The 12,525-nt window shown below is 42.4% G+C and overlaps 1 protein-coding gene across 5 annotated transcripts in view; it reads right to left on the reverse strand.

The window, feature by feature from the left end:
• LOC108538022 (zinc finger protein 227) overlaps nucleotides 1-6,925 on the reverse strand; it is a 69,370-nt gene extending 62,445 nt beyond the window's left edge. For 4 of the 5 annotated variants that reach the window (XR_001887984.1, XM_017885832.1, XM_017885830.1 and 1 more), the window contains exons 1-3: nucleotides 6,894-6,925; nucleotides 6,246-6,296; nucleotides 1,047-1,102 (exon numbers count right to left, since the gene is read on the reverse strand). Coding sequence is in view for 4 of the 5 variants with exons in the window: in XM_017885832.1 (XP_017741321.1) it covers nucleotides 1,047-1,061 (15 nt within the window). In the remaining variant the exon portion in view is untranslated. Of the gene's footprint in view, nucleotides 1-1,046; nucleotides 1,103-1,911; nucleotides 1,942-6,245; nucleotides 6,297-6,893 lie in introns of those variants that run through there. The other variant, XM_017885831.1, reaches the window with a different exon arrangement.
• Between the last annotated feature and the right edge of the window lie 5,600 nt (nucleotides 6,926-12,525).

A 12,525-nucleotide genomic window follows, 5' to 3' on the forward strand; every position in this document is an offset into this window, starting at 1 on the left:
AAAAAAAAAAAAAAAAAAAAAAAATTCAAAGGGAGAAAGACTAGTAAACACACAGGGTATGGCTGAGGCATGGGGAATTCAGAATCTAGCTCTTGGAGTAAAAAAAGTCTAATATTTTTTCTGTGTGAAGCAGTTGTTAAATCTTGACGCACTGTGCCATATTTGAATATTCTATCAAAAAACATCTGCAGTACCACACACAAAACATACCTTTTCAATTCTGAATACCTAATGTTACAGACTTTAAAAGGCAGTATTTTCAAAATTGATTTTTTCAGAAAAGTTAAATGCAAGAAAACTAACACTGTAGTTCCTAAAACAGTAAAATTCTACACTAACTAAATGTCTATATAGAGAGAATAGTTTAAAACTGGATACATAAATTTGATAGAAATATAACAAAATGAATCATATATTAAATTTAAGAAATATAAAATTATATCTATGTTTTGAATGCAAATATATAATTACGAGTACATACAATGAAGAGATTGCAGAAATAAGGTATTTGTCATTTCTATTAATTTTCCTTTTCTTTTTTTTTTTGAGATGGCGTCTCGCTCTACTGGCCAGGCTGGAGTACAGTGGCACAATCTCAGCTCACTGCAACCTCTGCCTTCCAAATTTAAGTGATTGTCCTGCCTCAGTCAACTGAGTAGCTGGGATTACAAGTGTGTGCCACCACACCTGGCTAATTTTTGTATTTTCAGTAAAGACGGGGTTTCACCATGTTGGCCAGCCTGGTCTCAAACTCCTGACCTCAAATGATCCCACCCCCTGCCTCAGCCTCCCAAAGTGCTGGGATTACAAGTGTGAGCCACTGCGCCCGCCCATCATTCTATTTTTTTCTACTTTTATTTGTAAAATAAAAATGATGAAATAAAACTAAAACCAAAACCAGCTAAACTTAAACGGGACAAAATAAGCACCTAGCACACTCAACAGGTCCTCAAATGCCTTGACTCTTACTTGAAAAGAAAACCTGGTCCCATCTCTAAGTACTAAAATGGTATTTTTAACAGGTGGGAAAGGCAAGCTCTACTCACCTGGAACATATTCATTTTTAATTCTTCCTTCTGGGGAAGTGCAGAGTCCTAAGAAGCTGAACGAGGAAAGAAGAGAGAAGTAAATGAAAACTGGACAAGTATGTTGCTAATCCACGTGGCTGCTCTTTAGGAATTAGCAAAGGTGTGTGCTTCTTGGGGTAGCTGCAGCTTTATGTGGCTTTTAAGCAGATTATGACATGGATCCTAGATATCCATCTACCCCTTTCAGTAGTAGTTCAGAACCAGGCTAACCACACAGCGGCTTCACTGCCCACGTGCCTGTCATTCCACCCTAGTAATTCTTATTCTGAGTATGGTATAAATTGAGACAATATAAGCACAGTAGGCTCTGGAATTGATATGCAAGGGTTATAATCCCGACAGGGCACTCACTAGAAGTATCACCTTGGGGAAATTACTAACATCTCTTTGCCTTACTTCTGTCATCTACAAGAGGTAAATAACAACAGTACCAACCTCATCGGATTGCTGGAAGGTAGAAAGCTCTTACAACACAGTCAGGTACCTTATTTCTTTGCAATTGCAATAAGTAGAAGATAGTCTATGGTTCGAAATTATCCTTAAAAATATAATTTCCACCAATAGAATATTATAAGATAGCTGGAGTTCACAGGTTGTTGCTATGTCACGTGAAAGTGTCTTACAACTTCTGAAGAACATATTCTGTCTTTCCAATAATTTGCTAACACTGAACTAATAAAACCTAAGATACTGCAATTAAAAAACACAGTTTGACAATCCACACCTAACTTAAATTAAAAAGGCAGGAACCTAGCCAGACACAGTGGTTCACGCCTGTAATCCTACTAGCACTTTGGGAAACCGAGACAAACAGATCACTTACAGTCAGGAGTTGAAGACAAGCCTGGCCAACATGATGAAACCCTGTCTTTACTAAAAAGACAAAAAGTAGCTGGACATGGTGGCAGGCGCCTGTAATCCCAGCTACTTGGGAAGCTGAGGCATGAGAATTGCTGGAACCCAGGAGGCAGAGGTTGCAGAGAGCTGAGATTGTCCCACTGCACTCCAGCCTGGGTGACTGAGACTCTGTCTCAAAAAAAAAGAAATAGGAGGAACATTACTCTATATTGTTACAAATAAAAGAATGTGTAATAAATAAATAAATGACAAGAGAAAGCTCCTATAGTAAAACAGATAAACTAATAAAGGTAGAATGAAAGATAAGTAAAACATCATCAATAGATGCTAAAAACTGGTGAAAGTTTGGTGAGGAATAAGACGGCTACATAGTCTCAAAGTATTAAGTGCAAAAGGAAAAAGGTAACCTGGGCCGGGCGCGGTGGCTCAAGCCTGTAATCCCAGCACTTTGGGAGGCCGAGACGGACGGATCACGAGGTCAGGAGATCGAGACCATCCTGGCTAACACGGTGAAACCCCGTCTCTACTAAAAAAATACAAAAAACTAGCCGGGCGAGGTGGCGGCGCCTGTAGTCCCAGCTACTCGGGAGGCTGAGGCAGGAGAATGGCGAAAACCCGAGAGGCGGAGCTTGCCGTGAGCTGAGATCCGGCCACTGCACTCCAGCCTGGGCGACAGAGCGAGACTCTGTCTCAAAAAAAAAAAAAAAAAAAGAAAAAGGTAACCTGGCAGACATTTTATCCAAAAAAACAAAGTTGAGACCACTAGTGGGACAAACCCACAAACCAACATTTGACTTCTCCTATGATGCACTGAGAAGGATGCCTACTTTGATGGCATCTCTGCTGACAATGCATAGCTTGAATTTAATCATGAATAAATATTAAGGAAACAAAAAAAAAAAGAGCATTTTACAAAATAATTTCTCAATACAAAGATATCAAGAGCAAAAAAGAAAGTCTGAGGAATCATTCTAGACTAAAGGTGACTAATGAAACAAAAACAGTGCAACGCATACAAATAGATGGGAAACTCACCTGGGGGAAGAAATGACTTTCAAAGTCTTTAATGGGAAAACGGAATAAATTTAAATACAAACTGTGGATTAGGTAACAGTAAGTTAGCAATGTAACTAATTTCATTTTGATCACTATCTCTACCTTGCTCTCAAATGCTTCAGCAAAAAGACAAAAACAAAATGTAAGTATGACAAAGTTGTGAAAGCAAAAAGACAACAAAAACAAAAAAAAACTGCTTTGACAACTAACAGCAGCAACAGCCAGAACCTGGTGTTTTCAATTTGTCAACAAGAATGAGACAGGTCTACTCAGTGATCATGGTGAAAAAGAAAAAAACAAGACAGCTTATAACACAGAGAGAAATACATTCTACAATGACAAAAAATAGCCAAATAATTGCCTCTTCCATCTAACATGACCACTTTGTTATTAGTAACAACTCCAGTCTCGTTATTTCCCCACCTCCTACATAAAAATTAAAACAGTCTGATCAAATTGCTGCTGCTTCTTGACAGCATCCAATCCAGAACAAACCCATAGCCTAAAACTCTCCCCAACTCAGCTAACATAAACCAAAATCCTATAACCAGGCCCCTCCTAATTGTCTCCTACCAAGACACCCCATGCATGTGTGGGCTCCTTGGATGCAGCAAGCTAAAACAAACTTAACTGTCTTCGGTTACAGGTATGTTCCTGGTAATATCTGGCTGATGATGGTCATTAACAGAGCAAACAGGCAAAACATAAACAACTGATGAATCTGGGTGAAAAGCATATGAGATTTCCTTATACTATTATTTTTGCAGCTTTTCTGTAAGTTTGAAATTATATTAAAAAAAAAAAAAAGTTGGCTGGGCATGGTGGCTCATGCCCATAATCCCAATACTTTGGGAGGCCGAGGTGGGTGGATCACCTGAGGTCAGGAGTTCGAGACCAGCCTCGCCAACACGGAGAAACCTCATCGCTACTAAAAATACAAAAACATTAGCTGGGCATAGTGGCGGACGCCTGTAATCCCAGCTGTTCAGGAGGCTGAGGCAGGAGAATCACCTGAACCTGGGAGGCGGAGGTTGCAGTGAGCCAAGATCACGCCATTGCACTCCAGCCTGGGCAACAAATGTGAAACTCTGTCTCCAAAAAAAGAAAAAAAAAAGTTAAATTAGAAAACAGTCATTAATCACAATAATAACGATGATGTGATGATGATGACAACTATGGCAATAATATCAAATGTTAAATTAACAATAACTAGGTAGCTGATCTTCCCACCTCAGACAGAAGGCCTCCAGAACGAAAGACGGCAAGGAATCTACTCCCCAAAGCCTGGGAGAAATAGATCTTTAGGACACTAAGTCCCTCCATTGTGACTCTAGACTTGCCAGCTGCCTTCTACTCATGTCATGGTTTTTGCAAAGAAACTTGACAGTTAATATTTAGTGGGAAAGAAAAATCACTGGACTGAGTAGGGTTCTCGTATGGCCAGCTCATCTGGCAGGGTCAGTTTTATCTGTGACATCTGGCAGGGTCAGTTTTCTAGTCCTGAGTTTCCAGATAAGACCTTTTCCTGAGCTTCTCAAACTTTAACTTGCACCTTAATCGCCCTGGGATCTTGTTGAAATGCAGATTTCTGGGTCCTATCTGCAAAAATGCTAAATCAGAAGGTCTTGGGTAGGGCTCAAGAATGGGTGATGCCAATGTTGCTGCTTTGTGGACCACAGTTTGAGTAGTGTTGCATTGTACTCAGTCCCGCCCCCCAAAAAAACCCCTAATAAACAGAAATACCTACAAGAAAAACTTGACAGAAAGGCACTAAAACTATAGTTGTTATCTTTATACCCTAAGGTCATGGTGAATTTACATTTTTTAAATATATTTCTGTATTTGCATGATTATGTGTTACCTCTATTATTTGAAACAAATGAAACTAATAATTGAGAAAACTTTTTTTTTTTTTGAGATGGAGTCTTGCTCTGTCGCCCACGCTGGAGTGCAGTGGCGCCATCTCAGCTCACTTCTAGCTCCGCCTCCAGGGTTCACGCCATTCTTCTGCCTCAGCCTCCTGAGTAGCTGGGACTACAGGCGCCCACCACCACGCCTGGTTAATTTTTTAATTTTTTTTTATTTTTGGTAGAGACAGGGTTTCACTGTGTTAGCCAGGATGGTCTCGATCTCCTGATCTCATGAGCCGCCCGCCTCGGCCTCCCAAAGTGCTGGGATTACAGGTGTGAACCACCATGCCCGGCCGAGAAAACTATTTTTAAAAACTCTTCTTTTTTTGAGACAGTCTTGCTCAGTTGCCCAGGCTGGAGTGCAGCAGTGTGATCTCAGCTCACTGCAACCTCGCCTCCCGGGTTGAAGCGATTCGCCTGTCCCAGCCTCCCAAGCTACTGGGATTACAGGTGTTTGCCACCGCGCCTGGCTAATTTTTTATTTTTAGTAGAAATGGGGTTTCACCATGCTGGCCAAAATGGTCTCAAACTCCTGGCCTCAAGTGGTCTGCCCGCCTCAGCCTCCCAAAGTGCTGGGATTACAGGTATGAGCCAGCGTGCCCAGCCACTATTTTGTTTTGTTTTGTTTTGTTTTTGTTTTTGTTTTTTTGAGACGGAGTCTCGCTCTGCCGCCCAGGCTGGAGTGCTGTGGCCAGATCTCAGCTCACTGCAAGCTCCGCCTCCCGGGTTCACGCCATTCTCCTGCCTCAGCCTCCCCAGTAGCTGGGACTACAGGCGCCCACCACCTCGCCCGGCTAATTTTTTTGTATTTTTTAGTAGAGACGGGGTTTCACCGTGTTAGCCAGGATGGTCTCGATCTCCTGACCTCGTGATCCGCCCGTCTCGGCCTCCCAAAGTGCTGGGATTACAGGCTTGAGCCACCGCGCCCGGCCCCAGCCACTATTTTTTAAAACTAACAGAATAGCCCAAACCTTGAGTGAAGTCCCAACCTATTTTCACATGATACTGGCCAGTTGCCTATGGCTGATGGAGAACATACCAAAGAAAACTCAGGTCTAGACTCAGACTGTCTCGGTTTCAATGCTAGCTCTGCCTCCTACTAGCTGGGTGGCTATTACCAAATAAGTTACGTTCTTATGTCCCAGTCTCCTCGGAAAAAGAGTATCACTTCAAAGAGCCACTGTATAGTGGAAAGGTGTTCATTTGTATAACCCCTTAGAATGGAACTTAGCAACTAACGCTAAATTATAATCACTTCTCATGCCCAAATACATGACCCACACATTCTCTGATTTACGTGAATAAAACAAGAATAGTAACAAGTCTTACTCACATGGGGTTCTGCTGCCTCCTCCTCTGTGCAGTGCTTTTTGAGAAGTCAGAGCTGGGGAAGAAAAAGGGGCTGTGAAATAACTAGGATTGTGTCTCCATCCCCGATACATCACAGTGGCATCTCCCAGTACCAGTCAGAAGCAACCCTCTCCTTCCTAAAAAGAGGTCAGGAACAATCTAGCTTCATGGGCTCGGAGGAGTTCGCTACAAAATGGGAGTTTCTAGGGAAATTTTAGTAGTATTGGTAATTCACGTGCCAGGCAGCTTTAAACTTTTTGTACTACCTCGTTTTCTCTCAAAACATTAGGAAGGTATGGCTTTTATTTTCCTTCAGAACAACAAACGAAGGCACGGGGATTAACTAGCTCAGTGTGATACTGTATGAAGTGGTAGGGCTGGCTCATCAGGTGGGGGAGTCACAATGAGGGAGCGAACAGCCCGAAAGACCTTCAAACCCGACGAAGCATCACCGCACGAAGCCAGTACGCTCCCAATGCAAACAAGCTCCGTCGAGGGAACGCAAAAGAGCATCCTAGCCCCCCAAACCTCCGCTCTTTGCCGCTACTCCTTTTTATCTCCAAACAAAAGACCGCTAGTCGTTGACACAAGCGCATTTCGGGGAAGTTTGAAAGGTTCCTGAGAAGCTGACCTGAACCACCAGAGCCAGGGAAAAGATGGCTGCTACGTCGTCTTCCCGGGCGGAAGTGCTTGCAATTATCAAAAGCACAGGGACTACACTTCCCAGAATTCCACAGCACTGCCTTCCTCGAGCCGGAAGTGCCTACAACTACCTGGAACGATTGGACTGTAGTTCCCAGGATTCCAGGGGAAATGTTTACAGTCTTACTGTAGCTAAGGTATGTGCGATTACGCGGAGCTCCGGACTACATATCACAGAATGCTAGAGTTAGGGGAAAAACAGAACAGTACCGCCCTCCTGGACTACACTTCCGGAATGTCCAAGCCTTCTGATGTGAAAGTACCTGATGTGGAAGTACCTTCTGATGTGGTAGTACTCAACTACCTTGAGCTCCTGGTTTTCATTTCCCAGAATCCCTCACTTCTCTTTAGGTATTATTATGGTCTGAGTGTTTTATGGCCCCCACCAAATTCATGTTGAAATCCTAATTCCCAAGATGATGGTATTAGGAGGTGGAACCTATGGGAAGTGATCAGATCAAAAGGGCAATGCCCTCATGACTAGGATTAATGCTCTCTTAGAGGTGGCCTGAGGGAGCTCCTTTGCCTCTTTAGTTATGTGAGGACACAGCCAGAAGGACCATGTATGACTTAGAAAGCGGGTCCTCACCAGACACTGAATCTGCTGGCACCCAATCTTGGGCTTATGTGCCAGCAATTCCACTCCTAAGTAAATACCCAAGGGAACTGAAACATGTCCACACAAAAACTTGTTCTAAAAAAGTTCATAGCAGCATTAGTCATAATAGTCAAAAAGTGGATATGACCCAATGTCCATCAACTGATGAGTGGATAAACAAAATGTGGTCTATCCATATAATGCAATATTTAGTAATGTGAATGAACAAGATAGATTCATGTTACAACATAGATGAACTCTGACATTATGCCAAATGAAAGAAGCCAGACACAAGAAACCATATGTGGTATGATTCCATTTGTATCAAATGTGCAGAATAGGCAAATCCATAGAGACAGAAAGTAAATTAGTTGTTTCCAGGCCTAGGGAGATGTAGTTGGGAATGAGGAGTGACTGTTAATACGTAGGGTTTTTGTTTTTTTTTTTCCTACTTTTTTAGAGACAGCGTCTTGTTATGTTTCCAAGAATGAAGCACAATGGCTATTCACAGGCATGATCATAGCACACTGCAGCCTTAAATTCCTGGGCTCAAGTGATCCTTCCCCCTCAGCCCCCTGAGTAGCTGAGACTCCAGGCATGCACCACCACACCCAGCTCATGTAAGGGGTTTCTTTTGGGAGCAGACAAAAGAGTTCTAGGATTAGATAGTGGTAATCATTGCACAATATTGTGGATCTTTTCAAAGACACAAAAATGTTATGTGACAATATCCCCTAAAGTGTTAAAATGTAGCTAAACTCAAAGCTAAGACAGGGAAATCCCAAGGACCAAAGATGAACAGGAAAGTCAAGCCCACAGATGGCAAAACTGAATTATCCCACAAGGGCTGGGCATACTAGGTAAGAGCTAAGGAGTTAATCTTGAATGTGGATGGGAGTTAGAGTAGCCATGCATTTTAGGAGACATGAACTATACAATACTACAAACGAGACAGTTCTCTCCTCTTGACTGTGAACAAACACCAACCAACCAAAAACAAATAAAGCCAGATAGCTCCCAGTTTCTACAACTATCTTGTGACTAACCTGAAGACTCAGGTCACAAGGAAAGTAGATGTAGACTGTACCTACAGTCATCAGTTATGGGGTGGAGGGGCAAGAAATTATTTGGTTTAGTCTACTAGTTTTGATTACAAATTACCTTGAAGGAAGATCACCTAATGTAGTATCTGGTCATACAAAGAAAGAAAAAGAAAAGAATATAGGTACTGGATTTCTGAAGCCCTGTGTTCAGAAAAGAGTTAACATAGGCCTGAGACTGTTATACTTAAAAGGCCTGCTTGCAACAGGCTATAGTTTGATGGTGTTCCCTTGTTAAAACTTAATCCCTTCTTGCTCTTTCATTGCTCCCACCATATGAGGACATAGCATCTGTCTCCTCCAGAAGATGCAGCAACTAGATGCCATATTGGAAGCCGAAAGCAGCAGCCCTCACCAGACATTAAACCTGCCAGCATATTCACCATGGACTTCCCAGCCTCAAGCACTGTGACAGATAAATTTATATTGTTTATAAATTACCTAATCTGTGGTATTTTGTTATAGCAGCACAAGACACAAGGTTAGCCCTTGACTGGTGTCCAGGAACTTGAATTTCAGGAGGATTTCCAGAATTCCCTGATAAGAGTGGCTCACCATGCCCCAGCTATTTGTATAATGTGATTTATGCTGAATTCTTTCTGGGAATCTAGAATTTTGGCCCAAGCTGGCCTATGTGACCAGTTCCAGAACAAAACAAACAAAACACAACGTAGTGCCTAGGGCACTAAGTCTCCATTGAGCTTCCTGGGTAGACATTTCACATGTTACAATTCAATGCTGAAGAAACAGTACATCATGAATGATTCCACAGGAAGAGGATTATTGGAAGCTTGTACCTGATTTCTTCTGGACTTCATCCCATGCACATTTTCCCTTTGCTCAACTTACTTTATATCTTTTACTATAATAAATCATAGTGACTATGATAACATACGGTGTCTTGAGTCCTCCTAGTGAATTACAAGAATGTGAAGGTGGTATTACCAATCCTCAGCACACCATGCAAATTGAGGTAGCAGGGCCCTTAATGACTAGCAAGCATCCAGTGAAGGTATACTGAAGAAAATCAATAGTGGAAAAAAGTCTCCCCAGTTAGATATAATTTATTGAGTAAAGCCCTTTAATCCAGCAGTTCCCAACCTTTTTGGCACAGGGGACCAGCTTTGCAGAAGACAGTATTTTTCCACAAGGTGAGGTGGGGGGGATGGGGATGGTTTGGGGATGCTTCAAGCACATTACATTTATCATTTTATTCTCACAAGGAGCAAGCAACTTAGATTTTTTTTTTTTTCTTTCTTTCTTTAACAGAGTTTCACTCTTGTTGCCCAGGCTGGAGTGCAATGGCGTGACCTCGGTTCACTGCAACCTCCGTCTCCTGGGTTCAAGTGATTCTCCTGCCTCTGCCTCCTGAGTAGCTGGGATTACAGGCACCTGCCACCATGCCCGGCTAATTTTTGTATTTTTAGTAGAGATGGGGTTTCACTATATTGGTCAGGTTGGTTTCCAACTCCTGACCTCAGGTGATCTGCCCGCCTCTGCCTCCCAAAGTGCTGGGAATACAGGCATGAGCCACTGCGCCTGGCTGCAACCTAGATCCTTCACAAGCACAGTTCACAATAGGGTTCATGCCACTGATCTGACAGAAGGCAGAACTCAGCTTTGCTCACTGCTCACCTTCTGCTGTCTGGCCCTGTTCCCAACAGGGTCTGTGGCCCAGGGGTTAGGGACCCATGCTTTAATCAACTATACTGAAAATATCACCATCATGTCCAAGGAATGTGGAATGGCATTCAAACCCACCCTTTGACCTTACTTGTTCCACATCCAGTAAGTGGATTGCAGTATATTCTCCCCTTATGCACACCTTTTCCTCAGTAAACCTTTTTAAATGTACTTCCCTAACATATGTATCCCACTTTGTTTTCACTTCCAGGATTTTCTCTCTGTGTGTTATGGATTACTACTTTAAAAGATGTAGCAAGCGAGGCTGGGCGCAGTGGATCATGCCTGTAATCCTGGCACTTTGAGAGGCCGAGGTGGGCAGATCACTTGAGGTCAGGAGCTCAAGACCAGCCTGGCCAACGTGGTGAAACCCCGTCTCTACTAAAAATACAACACTTAGGCTGGGTGCGGTGGTTCACGCCGGTAATCCCAGCACTTTGGGAGGCCGAGGTGGGCGGATCACAAGGTCAAGAGATTGAGACTATCCTGGCCAACATGGTGAAACCCTGTCTCTACTAAAAATACAAAAATTAGCTGGGCGTGGTGGCGCACGCCTGTAGTTCCAGCTACTCAGGACGCTGAGGCAGGAGAATTGCTTGAACCTAGGAGGCAGAGGATGCAGTGATCTGAGATTGTACCACTCCACTCCAGCCTGGCAACAGAGTGAGACTCCATCTCAAACAAACAAAACAAACAAAAAAAAACTTAGTTGGTGGCATGACCCTGTAATCCCAGCTACTGGGGAGGCTGAGGCAGGAGAATCGCTTGAACTCAGGAGGCGCAGGTGGCAGTGAGCCAAGATCGCGCCACTGCACTCCAGCCTGGGCAACAGAGGGAGGCTCCGTCTCAAAACAACAACAACAAAAAAGTGTAGCAGGCATTAATTGCAAAGATAATGTTGTTCACACTCACCCATTTATCCACGTATTTGGACAGATAATTTTTTTGTTTTTATAATTGGCTTTCAGAATCCATTACTTATGATCTTATGTGCCATATAACAATATAGAACATATTTTGAGGCTTTAATTGTAAGGGATTATTATATAGCACTTTTCAAAATTCTAATGTACATAATTTACTGCTTTGGTAATATTGATGTTCAATAAGGAATTAAAATTAATTTATGGAATTATAAAATGGAAAAATACCACAAAATGCTCATTGCTAGAGAAAATTGCTAAAAAAAAAAAGTATCCTTTACACATTATCTTAGGCATGTATATACACAGTCACTCACAAAAATGTATGGATTTCATTATGCTACAAAGGCTATAGTCTATGATCTTCCAAAGGCCATATTATTTTTTATTCTGTCATTACAGATACCTGCCACCATTTTAATGGCTTCAGGTCAATACAAGAATGAAAATATCAAAAGTCAACTTATTACAGAGGAATACACACTTCCATTTAAAACAATTAATTGACATCATTGATATGATACTGAGTCTTTTTGGTAGTTTAATCTCATAATCATAAATTCCAATTATATAACTTCCAGATCAGAGATATACAGTGTAAATTCTGAAAAACACTCTTCCTTAAACCCATGTTTACTGGGAATAGGGAAAAGCATGGTAAATGTCAATCTTGCCCAAATAATACATTTGAAAAAATTATCAAAATTATCAAATAATTATAAAATTATCAAATTTCCACAAGCTGTTTTGGTATTCGCTTAATGGGTGTGGGGTAAAATATGGTAGAGCCCCTACCTGAGAAGTCTTTTTTTGTTTGTTTTTGTTTTTGGAGACAGTCTTGCTCTGTCGCCCAGGCTGGAGTGCAATGGTGCGGTCTCAGCTCACTGCAACCTCCGCCTCCCAGATTCAAGCAATTCTCCTGCCTCAGCCTCCCGAGTAGCTGTGAGCCAAGATCGCGCCACTGCACTCCAGCCTGGGCAACAGAGGGAGACTCAATAGGCGTCTGCCACCATGCCCAGTTAATTTTTTGTATGTAGTAGAGACGGGGTTTCACCATGTTGGTCAGGCTGGTCTCGAAGTCCTGACCTCAGGTGATCCACCCGCCTTGGCCTCCCAAAGTGCTGGGGTTACAGGCATGAGCCACCATGCCCAGCCAGAAGTTTTAATGAGAATGTTACAGTTATTAGAAGGCAATCATTTCAAAGTCTGGATGGAAATGTGGAAAGTTAGAAATCAAATAAATTCAAGGGGGTTGGT

Source organism: Rhinopithecus bieti, unplaced genomic scaffold (genome assembly GCF_001698545.2).
Source record: "Rhinopithecus bieti isolate Rb0 unplaced genomic scaffold, ASM169854v2 scaffold_15643, whole genome shotgun sequence".
NCBI classification, from domain to species: Eukaryota; Metazoa; Chordata; class Mammalia; order Primates; family Cercopithecidae; genus Rhinopithecus; species Rhinopithecus bieti.